This window comes from Anolis sagrei, chromosome 3 (assembly GCF_037176765.1).
Source record: "Anolis sagrei isolate rAnoSag1 chromosome 3, rAnoSag1.mat, whole genome shotgun sequence".
NCBI classification, from domain to species: Eukaryota; Metazoa; Chordata; class Lepidosauria; order Squamata; family Dactyloidae; genus Anolis; species Anolis sagrei.
In genome coordinates, this window is record NC_090023.1 from 16,394,974 (window position 1) to 16,413,788 (window position 18,815).

At 42.6% G+C, this 18,815-nt stretch overlaps 1 protein-coding gene across 1 annotated transcript in view; it reads left to right on the forward strand.

The window, feature by feature from the left end:
• Nucleotides 1-18,815, forward strand: part of TYR (tyrosinase) — a 78,621-nt gene that overhangs the window by 11,838 nt on the left and 47,968 nt on the right. The window contains exon 2 of the mRNA XM_060771128.2: nt 10,969-11,185. Coding sequence (XP_060627111.2) covers nt 10,969-11,185 — 217 coding nt within the window. The remainder of the gene's footprint in view (nt 1-10,968; nt 11,186-18,815) is intronic.

Genomic DNA, 18,815 nt, shown 5'->3' on the forward strand with positions numbered 1-18,815 from the left:
TGTAACAAACTGACTTGGCAAATAGTGAATAGCAAAAATGCATGACCGATCAGAGAGCTGGACCATAATTAACAAAATGGATTTCTACAGGGAGAAACCCTGACCTTAAAAGCTGTTCAACTGTAGACCTCACTGTCTCATAGTGTGATGGAGGCTCCTTCTTTGGAGCTTCTAAATAGAAGCTGGATGCCCATCTGATTGTGCTTTTCCTGCATGGCAGGGGGTTGGACTGGATGGCCCATGTGGTCTCTCCCACTTCTCTGATTCGATTGTTCTATAAATGTACAGTACTAAACTTAGGCAATAGGCTTGTGCATGGATTCGATTTGGCCAGTTCCTTTTGGCTAATCTGGGTGGTCTGGTTTGTTCGGCTGGCCATAAAGGCAAGAGGGCTCAACCTCCATGTCAGTCCCGTAGCCAGGATTTTGTTTCGGGGGCAGCTGAGTTTAATTCGGGGGGGGGGGGGGTGAGTCTGAGCGATAGAGGGTCTACCCTAGCAAACCTTTTGTATCGTTACCCCAATACCCCCATGCATATGGGATATATTGAGTATGGTGATCAGATCATGATATGAATAAACATAACAGTTTAAATAATACACCAGTAAGGCCTTCTCGTGGACGACCATGAGAATTTCAGGGGGGCTGAAGCCCCCCAAGCCCCCCCCCCCCCGGCTACATGCCTGCTACATGTGTTCTGTGGCCACAACAGAATAGTGGCTGTTGAAAACCGTCTGCCTTCAGTTACAAGTGAAGTGCGGGAGGGAAGCAGCCGCTAGAAAAAATGGCACGAGGGGGAAAGAGGCATCACTCCAGGGCCTGCTAATCAATAGAAAAGAGAGGGCTTTTTAAAGGAAGCTCAGGGTAGGATAGCTCCAGGTTGATTGCTCTTCCTTCCCTGGGAAGTAGGGAAACCTCCTTAAAATGCCTTGGAAAGCTGTGTGCTTCCTGGGAGAGAGTGCTGCACACGGCTGCAGCACCTGTCTCTTCTAGAGTAGAAACAGCTTTAACTAAGCATTAAACCTGGTCTCCTCTACAGACAGAATGGAAAGGATCGCAGAAAGAGTGGTATCTTAACTCTGATGCTTTTAATTCAGGTCTTAATGAAGGATATAAGGACAAATAATATCAAAAATGATGGGAAGGGGAGCCTGGGAAGTTTTCCCCTCCATAATGGGCCAGATATAAAATGAATATTTTGGCTTCCCAGATTGAAAATGGATTTCTGTGCTCCCAAATTCAGGAGGCTCCCAAAAATGGATTGGGACCCCCATCAAATTCTGGGACACCAAAACAGATCACAGTTTACTCAGATTACACAGATATAGGATGGGTGACACCAGGTTTGAAAACAGTCCATGTGAAAGCAATATATGAGTCTTAATAGACTACAAGCTGAACACAAGTCAATAGTATGATATACCACCTAAAACAGCCAATGTGATTCTAGGTTGCATCAAGTGTTGAGATCAAGGGAAGTCATAGTCCCATTCTGTCCTGCTTTGGACTACCATGTCCAGTTCTAGGCACCACAATTCAAGAAGGATATTGACACATTAGTACATGTTCAGAGAAAGGCAACCAAAGTGGCCAAATGTTTGGAAACCAAGTCCTATGAGGAGCAGCTTAGGCAGCTGGTTATGTTTAGCTGGAGGAGAGAAGGTTGAGAGGGGAGATGGTAACCATGTTTAAATATTTGAAAGGATGTCACATTGAGGAGGGGGCAAGCTTGTTTTCTTCTGCTCTGGTGTTGCACTCCAGGTCAGGAAAAAGCCTCTGACTTGAAAACACACCACTTGATGAGTGAAGAAACAAATCCTCTTTTATTGAAGCTTAGTAAATAGCCAGTAAAAATAAATGCTTTTAGGAAATTAAGAAGGTTCCAAAACTGCAGTAACATAAAGCAATGTCCACAAAAGATGTAAAAGCAGTTCCAAGGCAGTGTTTATCCAGGCAGGAATCAACAGGAAGCAAAGACAACCCAAAAGGCTAAAATTCTTGAACAGGATTTCCATGGCACATGAACTTGATTCTCAAACGATGCCTGATCTAACAGGTTTTCCCTTGAAGCAAACCTTATATCCTAAAACCCAGAAACTGGTTTCGCTTTCCTCCACACTTGCCCCTTATCTGACGAAGCCTTTTGGAGCGACGTAAACACTAAGTTTGCTGTTGATCTCCAGCCGCCTATTCTTCAACTCCCTATCTCGCTGCTCATTAAAATTTCCAGGTGTCAGATTGTTTTCCAAACCCAAATCTTGAGAATTCACAGAAAGAGGGAGTAAACCATCATCCCTAGGCTCAGCAGGAATATTCTTATGAGAAACTGCCCTTTGCACTGGGGCCTCTCTGTCATTGTCTGTATGAAAATTATTGACCAAACCATCTCCATCTTGCACCTCAGCCTCAGCCTCAGTGCCATCATTACTCTCATCATAAGCATCATGATCCTGGAACACAAACACAGGCTGATTCCCAACATCTGGAGACTAAGACATGAAGCAATGGATTCATACTTCAGGAAGAGAGATTCCACCTAAACATTAGGGAGAACCTCCTGATGGAAAATACTGACCACCTAGGTCATTGTAGAACTGGATCAGCTTTGTGGTAGCCAAACACCACGTTGAACTGATCTGGGGTAACACAGGGCAAGGCCATATTAAGGTTAGCCAAAGTTGGGGAAAGTCAGGATTCTGGCAGTATTAGGGTTCTCCCCCAACTTTCAACTTGCCGGAACTCTTGTGCTCATTGAACCAAAATGGATAGAACTGTCCCCACTGCCATCCTGTGTTTCCTAGGGCCAGGCAGTCTTTCTCCCTCTCCCCCTCTCTCCTCCCGGTATCACAGTGGCCTCCAACCATGACATGAGTCCTCCCTGTTGGCTCTTGCCTGCAGTGATGTTGACTGGGGTGATGGGACACTCGGGAAAGAGAGGAGAGGAATTTCCCTCAGGACCCCATCAGATGCTCCTGCAAGTGACAGTCTCAAATACGACCTATGTCACAGCAGAGATTGCTATGAAACAGTGGCCAAGGAGGAATGGGAAGGGTGGCCATTCAGCCACACCAAATCACATTAGGTACTATTGGGTGGTGCAGACTCCCTCCCACCTCCACATTGGTTGGGGTACTCCCTGTGTGATCTATAGCCGGTGTTGATCTGGTGTAAGGCATGCCTGATTGGCCTTGGAGTTATTAGTCAGTGCAGATCCATCCCTAATTTCTAGGAGATGTTCTTTAAAAAATAGTCAACGTTTTTCCACTTTGGGCCTGGTGCCCCTAACCTACACAAATGTAAAGAGCCAAGGGTCCATTCACTACCGATTGATATTGACAAGGGAAGTACTACAGCTATGGGTGATCTCTGCCATCCATATGTCCATTCAGCAAACAATCTGTTTGGAGCAGTGTCTACCACACTTTTGAATCACGGATTAAATTGAGCCAAGAGCAGAGAAAACCATGAGACACTTCTTGGAAGATTTTTCTCTCTCTCTGCATCAACATTTTTCAGGATTTTGGACTTTCCTGTCTTCCAAATTATTTTCCTCTCTTCCAAATTATTGGCTGAATAATTAGGTTGAATACCACAGAAAAATCGTTACACAGGTGTGTAGGTTTTTTTCTCTTTAACCTTTAAGAGTGACACATTCAAGGACAGTATTAAAACATCTGTTCTGCTTTCTCCAATCCAAGCAAACTGAGTTTTGGATGACTGTCAGAATTACTGTTCATACTGTATTTATTGGTTAAATGACTGTAAACTCATGAAATTCTTGGTGCTCTGTGCATATATCTAATGTATTTATAAATAGGGAAAACAAACACCACGTTATAAAGAGGTTAGAAGAAATGTAGATGTGGGTGTTCTTTTGGAGACATCAAGATGTGCCAGGGAGAAATATGGTTGTCATACCAACATGAAGCAAAGCTCAGACTTTTTCCTCACATTTTTTCAAAAATGCTATAGTATAACTAGAACACTTCTGAATCAAAACAACAAACAGCGGAGAGAAAGAAAGTATAATAGTAACAGTTGGTTTTTTCCCCCCAAAACATCCTGTGGGTACCAAAACTCATTGATGCTCAAATCCCATTAAATGCAATGGCCTAATGAAATGGGGTCCCTTATACTGAGGATGGAGAAATAGGCACTGTGCATTTGCACATAGGACAAAATGTTGGCACATTGAGAGATATTGTTTGTGCGATCTTGGTAGGGCAATCACCATATAAATGCATGTGTGTAGATTTATGCCATGTAACCACAATGTAGGGCCTCAAATAAAATCTCAAAGAATAGCAAAATAGAAATCTAGACCCCTTCTACACTGCCAGATAATCCAAGTTATCAAAAGCAGAAAATCCACATTATCTGATTTGGATTATCTTAGTTTATACTGCCATATAATCCAGTTCAAAACAGATAATCTGGATTTTAAATGGCAGTGTAGAAGAAACTCTAGATACAAGGCAGGCTCTTGTATTAGGCAAAGGGAGGAATTCATTCTAATATCACTGATTTTGTATATTGTGGGAAGGCCATTTTTAGTTAATTAATCTATTATTATTCTAATTTTACTTCCAATAAGGACAAGATGATTGTGATTTTTTTTGTTTCCATTGGCAAAATAATTCCATGTATCGGGAGTTTTGGAGAGGTGCAAATGGAAGGTGGTCCCAACCATAAAGCTGATCCAGTTCTACAATAACCTAGGTGGTCAGTACTTTTCATGAGGAGGTTTTCCCTAATGTTTAGGTGGAATCTCTCTTCCTGAAGTATGATTCCATTGCTTCATGTCTTAGTCTCCAGATGTTGGGAATCAGCCTGTGTTTGTGTTCCTGGATCACGATGCTTATGATGAGAGTAATGATGGTGCCGAGGCTGAGGTGTAAGGTGGAGATGGTTTGGTCAATGATTTTCATACAGACAATGACAGAGAGGCCCCAGTGCAAAGGGCAGTTTCTCATGGGAATATTCCTGCTGAGCCTAGGTTTTAATGTGTTAGACATGTCTTCTTCTTGGCACCTTTCTTCCTTTAGCCCTCCATTTGTGCCTCTTCAAAATCCATGGCACTGTTGGTAATAGCTGACCTCTAGTTCCAATACTTGAGGGCCAGGGCTTCCCAGTTCTCAGTGTTTATGCCATATTCTTTAAGGTTAAATCCTTGTGCTGGCAGGACTGAAGACCAACAGAGTGGAGGTTCAAATCCGGGGAGAGAGCAGATGACCTCTCTCTATCAGTTCCAGCTTCCCATGCGGGGACAGGAAAGAAGCCTCCCACAAGGATAGTAACACATTAAAACATGGGCAAGATCCTTGCAGAAAGCCAATTCTCTCACACTAGAAGTGACTTGCAGTTTCTCAAGTCGCTCCTGACACCAAAACAAACAAACAAACAAACAAACAAAACTTTAAGCCCATCTTTAAATCTCTTTTGCTGTCCACTGACATTCTGTTTTCCATTTTTGAACTGAGAGGTCTTATACTAGAAAATACATTGAAATGATAGTACAGCACATGGAAAAACTTACAATGAATCAGAATGACAAGGGTAATAATGAGGATGGAATTGCAATAGGTCCTCTGAATTGTGCATCTTTGTACTCAACCATCCATAGTTTGCAAATATTTTTCAAAAAATCCCTAAAAGAAAACCTTGATTTTGCCATTTGATTACATAATGGACACCGTTGTGTTACAACACTGTGTATAATGGGACTTGAGCCTTCATGGAACATGGTATCCATGGAGGGCCCTGGAAGCAAACCCTAGTGGATACCAAGAAGAAGAAGAATTTTAATTTTATACCCCACCTCCATCTCCCCGAAGGGACTCAGAGCAGCTTACATGGGGCCAACCTGAGCACATGCAGTTAAAACATAGCAAATATAATATTTAAACAACATTAAAAAACATTATAAACAATAGTCAGACAAGTATCATAAGCAGCAAGCAAAGGTACTTCAAGTCTCATGGGGGGGGGGGCTGGTGTGCAAACAAGATAGAAGATAGGCTGGTCAATGAGATGAATAAATAATATAGCAACATAAGGATAGGGCAGTTGTAATAAGATAATTTTAGCTTGAGAAATGCAGTAATCAAATACAGGAACTTGATTTTAGCCATGATTAGGGGTCACTTGTCAAGAGAATTGTCTATCAAATGCACAGCGAAACATCCATGTCTTTAGTTCCTTACGGAATGTGGATAGGGAGGGTGCTAGCTTGATCTCCCTGGGGAGGGAGTTCCAGAGACGAGGAGCCACCAACGAGAATGCCCTTTCTCTCATCCCCACCAACCGCGTCTGAGACAGGGGTGGGAGCAAGAGAAGAGACTCCCTAGAAGATCGTGTGGGCTCATAGGGGAATATACGGTTGCAAAGATTGTCAGGACCTGAACCAATGCCCCATTGTATCTGCAGTAGTCACATGTTCCATCAAATGTATAAACGTATGCCATTGTTGTTGCTCTTGTTATATGACGTCATGCCATTTCTGGCTTATGATAATTTTAAGGTGAATTTACCATGGGCTTTTTTGCAGGAAAAATTGTTCGGGGAGGGGGGGGGCACTCTCTTCTTCTAAGGCTGAGAGAGAGTAACTTGCCCAAGGTCACTCAGCAGATCTCTATAGCCAAGCAAGGATTTGAACCCTGGTCTCCAGAGTTGCTGATCAAACCACCACATCACACTGTTTCTTGGGGTAGGGAGTTAATAGAAGAACTGTTGGGTTTGGAATGTGATGAGAAAGTCACAGTTTCCAAGCCGATAAAGTAAATGCCCTTTCACTTTGTATGTACTGAAACAGCTGGATCAGTCACCATGGGGAAGCTAAAGCTAATCACTCCATCAAATTCCAGCAGGGATTCAATATTCACATGGGGAGAAAATGTATCCATCCAGAGCCAAGCTGCGTAATGATGCACTTTGAAAAGGAATTAAGAATCCTCCTGCTTCTGAGCTAAAACCGACTACCAGACATGGTTATGGAGAGATTTTAATGAAAGCAGATTATCCCACATCTGCCCGTCCTGAGGTCCTCGTGTTTCTTTTAGGTCAATGATAAAGAAGATGTATTATTGAATTATATTATCTGCAAATCAATATGGCACATATGCATTCTCTTATTTCATCTTCACTCCTCTTCCCTCCTGTCTTCTGCTGAGGATTTTACACAAATCCTCTGCTGTTGACAAAACGGAACATCTTTGCCCATATGTATTTCCATGTTGCGGGGGTCACACTCATTGGTGGTTCCTAAGGATTAACTGCTTCCTATATCAGGAGCAGGCAAGATGTGTTTCTACGGCCCATGGCTGTCTCTTTGGGTTAAAGTGAATTGGCCACTTCTGGTAACAGATTCTTGGAAAGGGTAGCCATGGCCTTTTGGCATTTTCTTCTGTTAAAAGTCAGCTATTCCAGACTGCCATTCTGAGCATCCATGGGTTTCACCATCCACACCTTGAAAATATTGCAAACATTTCCATCATGGGTAATTTGGAGTGCTTTTACCCCGCCATTCTCAACCCCCTAGGGGGGACTCAGGGTGGCTTACAAAAGGCACAATTCGATGCCCAACAATTACAACATACAGTACACTACACAATACCCAAATTTACCACATAATATCATAGTTATAACTAATTAAAACCATCAGACAGTATACTAGCAGCAATAAAACATCTTGTGGTCAGTGTTCACCAAATCCAAGTCCGTAAACCTTTTAGCATAGTCCTTGTTCTTTCCTACTTTGGTCATTATTGGTTGTCTTTGTCCATCTGCCAGCTACCCGAACGCTTGGTTCTTCCTGAAGGAGAGAAGGGATGTTGATGTCCTAATTTCCCCGGGGAGTGAATTCCACAGGCGAGGGGCCACCACCAAGAAGGCCCTGTCTCTCGTCCCCACCAGTCTCGCTTGTGATAAAGGTGGGGCCGAGAGCAGGGCCTCCTCAGCAGATCTTAAACTCCGAGGTGGGACGTAGAAGAAGATACGTTTGGACAGGTACGCTGGGCCGGAGCCGTAAAGGGTTTCGTAGGTCAAAACCAGCACTTTGAATTGTGCCCGGAACTGGATCGGCAGCCAGTGGAGCTGACATAACAGAGGGGTGGTATGCTCCCTGTATGCCGCTCCGGTGAGTAATCTAGCTGCCGCCCGTTGGACTAATTGAAGTTTCCGAACAGTTTTCAAAGGCAACCCCATGTAGAGCGCGTTGCAGTAATCTATTCGGGATGTAACAAGAGTGTGGACCACCATCATACTGCACCATTGGAAGTATCCTTTGGAAGTACTGCACCATTGGAAGTATCCTTTGCTCAGGAAGCAAAATGTATAGGTCCAGCTAAACTAGCACTGCATATGTCCTTTGGACTAACTTTAAATTCCTACTGCAAAGGATCAGTTCAGATCCCTAGCAAGAATGATCCTATTGCCTACAGGCAGCCTGCTAGTTATCCAGTGAATATTCACACAGAGGCACAATGACATCCCTCCAGACCCAGAGTCTGCAATAATGCCACCAGAGTTGCATAGGGAGAATCTCCACTATGGAGTTCGTTATTTATGGTTTTATATAGTTCCAGTTTTGAATGGCAGGATTCTGCAATTGAATGCACAATCAAATGCATAGACACACATAAGCTCTAACATTTTGTAGATAAAAACTGAGAAATATGTGACAAAACATCAACATCAAAGTAAGCTCAAGATGGCAAAAGTTGTAAAAGGAATGATACACAAACTGTAGCTGTTTACTTTGGCCCCAGACTGCAAAGAACATGATTATGCACCCTCCTCTCTGCTTTCTCCCTATTGAATTGAACTCAAACTAATTTAACATTTTAAACTCCCCTGCTTTCTCCAGAAAGCCATATTGGGAGGGGGCAACTTTGGCTGAAAACTGCAAGAAAAGAAAGAGCAGTTACCTTCCTCCAGTTTGATAGAGTTTTAGAGTACCTCATCTTCTTCCACAAACAGTTCAGGATTAAAGTTGTAGAAGGAAAGCAACTAAAATGATCAAAGGTCTGGAGACCATGCCCTATGAGGATCATGTTTTCTGCTTCCCTGGAGATTAGGACAAGGAACAATGGCTACAAGAGAGGAGATTCCATCTGAACATGAGAAAGAGCTTCCTGACTGTGAGAGCCATTCAGCAGTGGAACTCTCTGCCCTGGAGTGTGGTGGTTTAAAAGCTTCTTTGGAAGCTTTTAAACAGAGACTGGATGGCCATCTGTCAGGGGTGATTTGAATGCAATATTCCTGCTTCTTGGCAGGGGGTTGGACTGGATGGCCCATGAGGTCTCTTCCAACTCTTTGATTCTATGATTCTATCTTAAAAAGCTGGGTACATTTAGCCTGCAGAAGAGACAGTTGAGAGGAGACATGATAGCTATGTTTAAATATGTGAAAGGATGACACAAGGAAGAGGGAATAGGCTTGTTTTTAGGTGCCCTGGAAATTAGGACTCAGAATAATGAGTTTAAATTGCAAGAAAGGAGATTCCACCTAAACATTAGGAAGAACTTCCTGACCATAAGAGCTGTTCAACAATGGACTCAGTGCCTCTGAATGTGGTGGAAGCTCCTTCCTTGGAAGCTTTTAAATAGAGGCTGGATTGCCATCTATCAAGGGTACTTTGATTGTGCTTTTCCTGAATGGCAGGGGGTTGGACTGGATGGCATACGTGCACACACAACACACACACACATACACACACACACACACACACATACATACATACATGTACATATTAAAATAGAATTAAAAAGAACATTAAAACAATTAAAACATTTAAAAACAATACATTCAGAGTTAGACACATAATCCAAGAGCATAATCTGGGCCGTCATTGGACATTGTTCCAAGTTTATCTATTGCACAGGTTCTCTAAAAGCTTATTTATTTATTTACAGTATTTCTATACCGCTTTTCTCATCCCAAGGAGACTCAAAGCGGTTGGTCACAAACCACATTTTCAGTCTCTTACAGAAGGTCAGCAGGGAGGGGGTTGATCTAATATCCCTGGGGAGGGGGTTCCACAGCCAAGGGGCCACTACTGAGAAGGTCCTGTTTCTTGTCTCCACTAATTGCACCTGAGAGGGGGGTGGGACCAAGAGCAGGGCCTCCTCAGATGAACTTAAACTCCGAGATGGTTCATAGGGAGAGATCCATTTGGACAAGTAAGCTGGGCCGGCACTGTTTAGGGCTTTATAGGCTAAAGCCAGCATTTTGAATTGTGCTCGGTAGCAGACTGGCAGCCAGAGGAGCTGACGTAACAGGCGGGTTGTATGCTCCCTGTACGCAATCTGGCTGCCACACGTTGGACCATTTGTATCTTCTGAACAGTCTTCAAAGGCAATCCACATAGAGCGCATTGCAATAGTCTATTCAGGATGTAACCAGAGCATGGACTACCGTGGGCAAGTTATATAGTCTCAACTGTGTGATTCTATTATTCTAAGAGCCGTCGCAAACTAGGTTCCTGAGGGAGAAAACCTTGCTAGCACGTCCCTGATGTCACGAGACTCCGCCTCTCACCCCGCCCCTTTCTCCACCCCTTTCTCCGTGCGAGAGTGGTTTTTCCTTTGCTAGGGCAGCATTGCCAGCATACTCTCTCAGTTGGCAGAATTCAACTGAGAGAAAATGCGGGCAATGCTGCCCTAGCAAAGGAAAAACCACGCTGGCAAAGAGAAAGGGGCGGAGAAAGGGGCGGGGAGAGAGGCGCAGGCTCATGACGTCAGGAACTTGCTAGCAAGGTTTTCTCCCGCAGGAACCTAGTTTGCGACGGCTCTTAGGTATCCAATTTTGTAACTGTAAGCACAAGTGATCTGATCTGGTTTTCAGTAGGCTGGTGCCATTTTCAGTAGGCTGGTGCCATTTAGAGTAAACTGAAATTTTCATGCAGTAAGGAGAAATTAAGACTGAAATTTCTCCAGGGTCTTACGTCTCGATGCACTATGTTAATTTGCAGGTAATTTGCAGCCGGTCAGAAGAGTACAACAGTCGTCAAGAACTCTGCAATGGCACAAATGAAGGGCCTATTCTTCGAAACCCCGGCAACCATGATAAAGGGAGGACACCTCGACTTCCATCTTCAGCAGACGTTGAATTCTGTTTAAGTCTGACTCAGTATGAAGCTGGAACCATGGACAAAATGGCTAACTTCAGCTTCAGGAATACTTTGGAAGGTAATCCCTTTTGTCTTTACTTTCCAATATGGCATTTATGTTAATTCACATCCTCTTCCCACAGAAAAAGTTCTTAAATCCTGAATCCAGGCATGTCCTTTAGCTCCCAGGAAGACTTTTTTCAGCATGGTGCAGGATTCTTCGTTCAGAACAACTATATGATTCTGCAAATGGAAGGTACAGAGTGCTATTTTCAGCACAGAACAAACTTAGACAAGTGGGGTGTTCAGATGAACATCTCCTAACTGAATAACCCATGTTATAAACAAGGTTTTTTGCAGTATCTGCTAGCATTTCACAGACAAAAACCAGAACAAATGTGGCTGAGATACATTGGAGTGAAAAGAGTGGTCAGGTAACAAGAGAGAAAAGGTTGGTAATGAGCAAGAACTATCAGGACTGGTCTAGATAAGTTGTGCTCAGAGTGATACCATGGTGGAGAAAAATCAGAATTCATGTACATTTCTGTGGAGTTAGGTGTGCAGATCTGCAAAAGTGGAAAATGTGAATTTGAATATGCTATTTTATAACCTGAAAGAACATCTCTCTAGGAATCTCTAGGTCAACCTGCACAACTTTGCAGTTGTAAAGGGACATTAAAAAAAACTTCTGCAGGTCATTCCTCCTTCTTCTCTCCTTGCCTTCCTGGTCAGGTAGGCAGTGAGGACCTTTCCAACATGCCTTATATCTCAGGATCTGATCCCAGGTTTTCTGTTTATCCCAGATTATCTGGCAGTGCGGATTGATATAATCCGGTTTAAAGCAGAAAACCTGGGATCAGTTCCTGGGAAGGGCCCTAAGTGGACTGACCAGTGAAGGAGAAGCCCAGCCGCAGGGAAGTTCTTTGTGGGCCATATGTTGTCTGGGATTACTCTAGGTCCTACCAAAATGACTGTATGGTTGATGTCCACCAGATGTTAACCATAGAATTTCACCAAAGCACTAAGGCCTCACCTACACAGTAGACTCATAAAATGCAGTTCAATGCAGGGCCACAATTTCATAATGCAGTTTAACTGCATTTAACTGCATTATATAGAAGTGTAGATGCATATAATAAGCCAATGATGAGTGGTGAAAGGAGGGGGAGGAGGAGGAGAGGAGGAGGAGGAGGAGGAGGAGACATTTTCCAGTAAATGTCCATGGTGGGAGGAATATGGTAGACAAAAAGTAGTTTTTGGGGAATGGGACAGGAGACATTTTGCTATCCCACCTGAAGGAAACTGACTCTTCTATGCAGCCCTGTATCCCAGCATATCAAGGAAGAAAATCCCACAATATCTGCTTTGAACTGTTTTATCTGAGGGCCCTTCCACACAGCCCCATATCCCAGAATATCAAGGCAGAAAATCCCAAATTATCTTAGGGCCCTTCCACACAGCCCTATATTCCAGAAAATCCCACAATCTCTGCTTTGAGCTGGGTTATCTGAGTCCACACTCTGATAATGTGGGATTTTAAATCTCCCTAATCTGAGCTCTTTGGGGCACTTCCACACAGTCCTATATTGCAAAGTCTACTACTAACTCTGGTGTGATATTTTAAAGGAAAGGACCACACCCTTGTATAACAGAAATATACTAATCTGATTTCAAGGGTATAATTGCTGAAATAGCTCAGATTTCATGCTATCCTCCATGTCTTCCTGTATGACAAGAAACATACAGGAAGCAACAGATCATAAACAAACGAGAGAGAGAAAGAGAGAGAGAGAGATCTCAACTAAAAATCCAGGAGAGTCCAGGTATTTGCATTTTAATGTGAACTTGCCTAATTTGCCATTTTGAACCCAATGCACAGACCATGAATGCTGCAGAATTATAAAAGTTTGACACAACTTTAACTGCCATATATCCAGCCTACGAAATCTTGGCATTTATTATTTGTTGTTGCAACAGAGCTTTGTCAAAAAGGATAAATATCCCACAAAACTACAAATCCCAGAATTTCGTAGCATTTAGCCAGTTAACAGTACTTTAGGGATTGAGTAGAAACAGTGAAGGTCCCCCAATCCTCAATCGCTGGATAACAACCACTATGATCAATCTTCATCCCTATTCTTTTTGACACTTGCTGATATCAGAGGCTGCTTACTGGTAAATGGGGCTGTGAAGTTGCTGGCCAGAATCCACAATGTAGTACGGTAATTATGGTGCTACACAGAACATAATGGTCATACAGGACTCCGCCAACTGTTCTTCATCATTTCCCAGCAGTTCTAACTCCTTCATGAAAACAGGGTGTTATGTGGTACCATCATGAAACTAAAGCACCATCTTCTATTACTAAAACTCTTGTCAAAGTGATGTGAAGGACTTACCAAAAGCTGAATCTACCAAGAAGACTGCTGCTACTCTTATGTAAATCGTAAAACTTTTTTCATTTCAAAATGGAAGCTTTAGAAAGTTTTCATGAACTGAAATGCTACCATTAACCTTCTTTCAGTCTTCATTTAAGTCCCATAATTTTCAGTTTTAGGTTTTTAAAAAAACCTAGAGTTGGTAATAAATCCAAAATTTCTGAGGCTGTCGCAGTAGGCTATACAACTTTAGGATTTATGTTTACTGCTTGTCTCCTTATGAAATTTCAGAGTTTTATTCTAGGTATAAAATCATGCCATCTTGCATCTACCTTCATAGATTATGAGGCTGACACTTTTGGCTTCCTTTCAGACTTTTCCAAATTTATTTAATTCAGTTGCCAATTCCAAAGGCACCTCTAGCCATTTTCAGTGTTGGGAAAGGGGAAGATAGGAGGTACAAGACGAAAGCATGCATCCCATGGCCAAGATTTAGGGTTGGACTGAAACTTAAGTTATACATAAAGTAGTACTATGAACAGTAAAACAACTCAAGTTATTTATAGCTAACTTAGGTCACATTCATTTCAGTATGTCTAGTTTACCTTAAGTATGACTTAAGCTCAATATAACCTAAGACTCAAAGAGTACACATAATCAATAAGCAAATGTAATTGTGGACCTCATCACACTGAGGTCCTGAAGCCGGGTGACAGTGGGGGGATTCACCAGGCAGTGTGGTGAATCCGTGGGGCAGTGGGGAAAACCGTTGCCCAGATCCCGCAACAACCTCTGCACCACATTCCCCATCACTAGGCATTGCTGCTTGGCTTCCCCCTCCCCCTCCCCCTGGTCTATCTAATGAGAACAAGGGTAGCCTCCCGTATTCTGTAGCAGCAACCTAGGGTGCTGCCAAAATGCTTCCTGTACGGAGTCCTGCCAGAAGTAGCCTTACGTTGTACAATCAGCTCTGTCAGGATCCATTAAGGAAGTGTCCAGGAAGTCCTAGGATGCTTCCCAAAGAAAATGTGATGAGATCTGAGTGGTGCTTATAGCACCAGGGAGTTTGGCTCCAAGATCTGTGGTATCCGGAGCTTCACTGCCCTTGATCAATTTCAATATGCAGTGTGGTTTACAGCTATTGATGTTGGTGTATATGATTTGCCTCTTTTGGAGTATCCCCCTTATCTCAGTTTAAGGCCTCTGAAGTGTGTTCCTGCTGTGATTTGAACACTGCATTTTCAAGATTCCTTCAAACCATGTTAAGTGGTCAGTGTATATGTGCCATATATCACTGCTTCCAGGCCATTGCAGAGCTTCATGCAAGTTCCTGGCTGTTGCAGGTGACCACTGCTTACATCAACAGAGATGCTCACTTAGCCAGGGAAAAGAAGGGAATCAATTCCCCTACCTTCTGAATCTGCAGGGTTGCTCCAGAGCTTCAGGCAAACTCTGGAGCTTTCCTGGCTTTTCCTAATGCAGGACTAAACCAGATTCATGATAATTATGGGAAGAAGAGAAACATTGTTCTTGCCTACAAAATTGAAATTTACACAAGTCAGATTAAAATATTATTGATTCATATCCTGCCTTCTCTCAGTCTTACAAAAACCAAAACAAAACTTTTAAAACAAATCATTATATAAAATTCAAAATGGAAATGTAAAATAAAAAATAAGTTCAAATCAGTTGTAAATATGACCACTGAAAAGTGAAGAAATGGCTCATTATGAAAGGTTCTGTTCCTCAAGCAACTAAACAGAAAAGGCTACCGCTGTCTGCAAAAAGACAGGAATAAAGACTCTGATCTTCCATGTTATTTGTGAAAGAGAGAAAACGTATCTGCAATAGAGCACAAAACACTGTTTTGGGAGATCTCAAAACACATGCCATATCTTCCAACATTTCATGGACCACATGTGAGGTCAAGCAACATCAGAGTGTAATCAAGAGGACAAACATTATTCTTAAGGAAAAATGCACAAACTAGGAGAGCCTCCAGCAGTTTGCTTTGAACCCACCCACAGCTATGCTACTCTGTTGGGAAATAGCAATAAGAAAATCCAACAAATGCTACATTCAGCAAAGGAAATGAGTGAGCCTCTCACCTATGCAGAAGTCTACCATATACCATGCAGTTGTGGACAAGTCTACATAGCGACCACCAAATGCAGCATTGCCCAAACATGAATAAGTGAACATGAAAGGCACCACAGAGTAACTCAACCTGAGAAGTCAGCCATAGCAGAGCGCCTGATGAACCAACCTGGACACAGCAGATTATTATTTGAGAACACAGAAGTGCTGGAACCATTCTAACAACCACCATGCCAGACTACACAGAGAAGCCACTGAAATCCAGAAGCATTTGGACAATTTCAACAGGAAGAAGAAAACCGTGAAAATGAACAAAATCTGGATACCAGTATGTAAAAAATATCTTCAAAATCAGGACAGTAAATAAAGAACAAGACTCAAAAAGCAGAGAATAATCAATCAGGGCCAGCTAACACCTCCCAACAAAGGATTCCCCAGGCATCAATCAGCCAGGCTTTGAAGCTACAAGGCCATTAAATGCTAATCAAGGTGGCCAATTGCAACATTCACACTTGCCTTAAGCAGACAAGAGTTCTTTCTCCCACCCTGGACATTCCACAGATATATAAACTCACTTGCCTTGTTTCCAACAGACCTCACAACCTCTGAGGATGCCTGCCATAGATGTGTGTGAAATGTCAGGAGAGAATGCTTCTGGAACCTGGCCAGCCATACAGCCTGGAAAACTCACAGCAACCCAATGATTCTGGCCATGAAAGCCTTCGACAACCATGAGATGCATCTACAGAATTAATGCAGTTTGACACCACCACCACCATTGCCCAATGTGATGGAATAATGGAAATTGTAGTTTTATGAAATTGTAGTCTTTAGCCTTCACTAAAAGCATACTGGTGCCTCAACAAACATAAAAATCCCAGAATTCCACTGCATTGATCCATAACAATAGTGCGCGAACACGATAGTAATAGTCTTCCTTTCTGGAAATCATTTTCCAAAAATCAATTTCCCAAGGTCCATCCCAATATTAAACATTACCAATTGCAAGAAAGAAACCATGGCCAAATCCGACAGACAGAAGTGACTTCATCGTGATGAAAATGAGCACACACGTCATTTGGCTGTGCCCCCACTTAAATAATAGGGTTAATACCCCCAATGTGTGCCAAGGATAATGGAAAACAGATGTGACCCAGTGCCTTACAGTTAGGGATTTGAACCACAGCAAACTATAATTGTATTTAAACCTCTGTTTTAGCAGAGAAAAGGGACACATTTCCGTGCCAGCTTTCCATTACCCTTAAGTTTCAGTTGTCTGATCCTCTTAAGAGGTTTATCGTCTCAGGACGGAAACCCAACTTCAACTACAGCACAAACAAAAAGGTGAATGCACCACCATGATTTATTTCCTGCTCTGCAAATTGAAAGGGAACTGCTAGTATGTTTTATATTCCACAAGTGAGAGGTCTACCAAATGTAGGGAATATTTAAAGTTGTAATATTTTCTTCTTTTCCTCGGTCTCTAATGTTCTTTCTATCTCATTGGGTTTACCCTTCTTTTCAATGCAATTTGACATCTTATATTGGGCCTGCTTTCTTCCACCTTCTCCTGCAGTCAAAAATACATTTATACCAGGCATGGACTATGTGCATTCTACTGGGCTGTCACCTTCTTAGTGTCATCACCATTGCCCCCAGCTAGTCTGAATACCTGGTTGCCACAGTTGTCTCTATTGGTGTCATAATGGGGTGCCAGTGTAATAAGTGAAGCAGGAGAATGACTGGAATGTATCATGGTCAGAGCTCCATGATTGGCTAGAATTCTCAGCAGCAGTGATGCTTGCACAATCTATTTCCATTCCCTGCATTGGTGGTGTCCATGAAGACAGCAGATCATGCCAAATCCAGCTAGAGAGACTCTGGAGCATTCCCTGACTTTGGGCCTTTCTAAACATACCCAGAATATCAAGACAGAAAAATCCCACAATATCTGCTTTGAACTGGGTTATCTGTGTTCACACTGCCATATATTCCAGTTCAAAGTAGAAAAAAAATGTGGGATTTTATTCAGCTGTGTGGAAGGGGCCTTAGCTAACATGAGAAAAAACACCACATTAAATGTAGTGTGGACACAACAGAACCCATTTCCATCTGTCCAGCTTTATAGTGCCTTTATTTATCACGTCAGGAGTGAACAAAACAGTTGTATTGCATAAAAAAAGAAACAAAACACAAAGTTTGTAAACTTGGCATTCTATTAAATGTCCTTTGACCAGTAGCTGGCCACTTGGAGTGCTTCTGGTGTTGCTATAAGAAGGTCCTCCACTGTGCATGTAGCAGGGCTCAGGTTGTATTGCAGTAGATGATCTATGGTTTGCTCTTCTCCAGACTCACATGTCGTGGATTCCACTTTGTGGCCCCATTTCTTAAGGTTGGCTTTGCATCTTGTGGTGTCAGAGCGCAGTCTGTTCAGCACCTTCCAAGTCACCCAGTTTTCTGTGTGCCCAGGAGGGTCTGCCTCATTTGGTGTCAGCCATTGATTGAGGTTCTGGATTTTCACCTGCCACTTTTGGACTCTCGCTTGCTGAGGTGTTCCAGCAAGTGTCTTTGTAGATCTTAGAAAACTATTTCTTGATTTAAGTCATTTGCATGCTGGCTGATACCCAAACAGGGGATGGACTGGAGATGTCACTGCCTTGGTCCTTTTACTATTGGCTGCTACTTCCCAATGGATGTCAGGTGGTGCAATACTGGCTAAACAGTGTAATTTCTCCACTGGTGTGGGGTGCAGACACCCCATTATGATATGGCATGTCTCATTAGAGCCACATTCACTGTTTTAGCGTGGTGAGATGTGTTCCACACTGGGCATGCATACTTAGCAGCAGAGTAGCAAAGCGCAAGGGCAGATGTCTTCACTGTGTCTGGTTGTGATCCCCTGGTTGTGCCACTCAGCTTTCGTATGATATTGTTTCTAGCACCCACTCTTTGCCTGATATTCAAAACTTGATATAGTGTCATGTAGATATACCTTAGAGTTCTTTAAGTACTTCAGTGCAGTTCTATGGTCAAAATCTGTATGGAAATTGAGTTGCACTGGAAGACCTGGAGATTATTAGAGAGAACATTACTAATCAAATCTGCCAATGATCATATCTGCAAAGTTAAACCTGCAAATGTGGAAGAGTGTTTGTAAAACATGCATTTTGACTCCAGAAAACAATAAAAACATTCTTAGCAGATACACAAAGAACATCAAGTTAGAGGAGAATG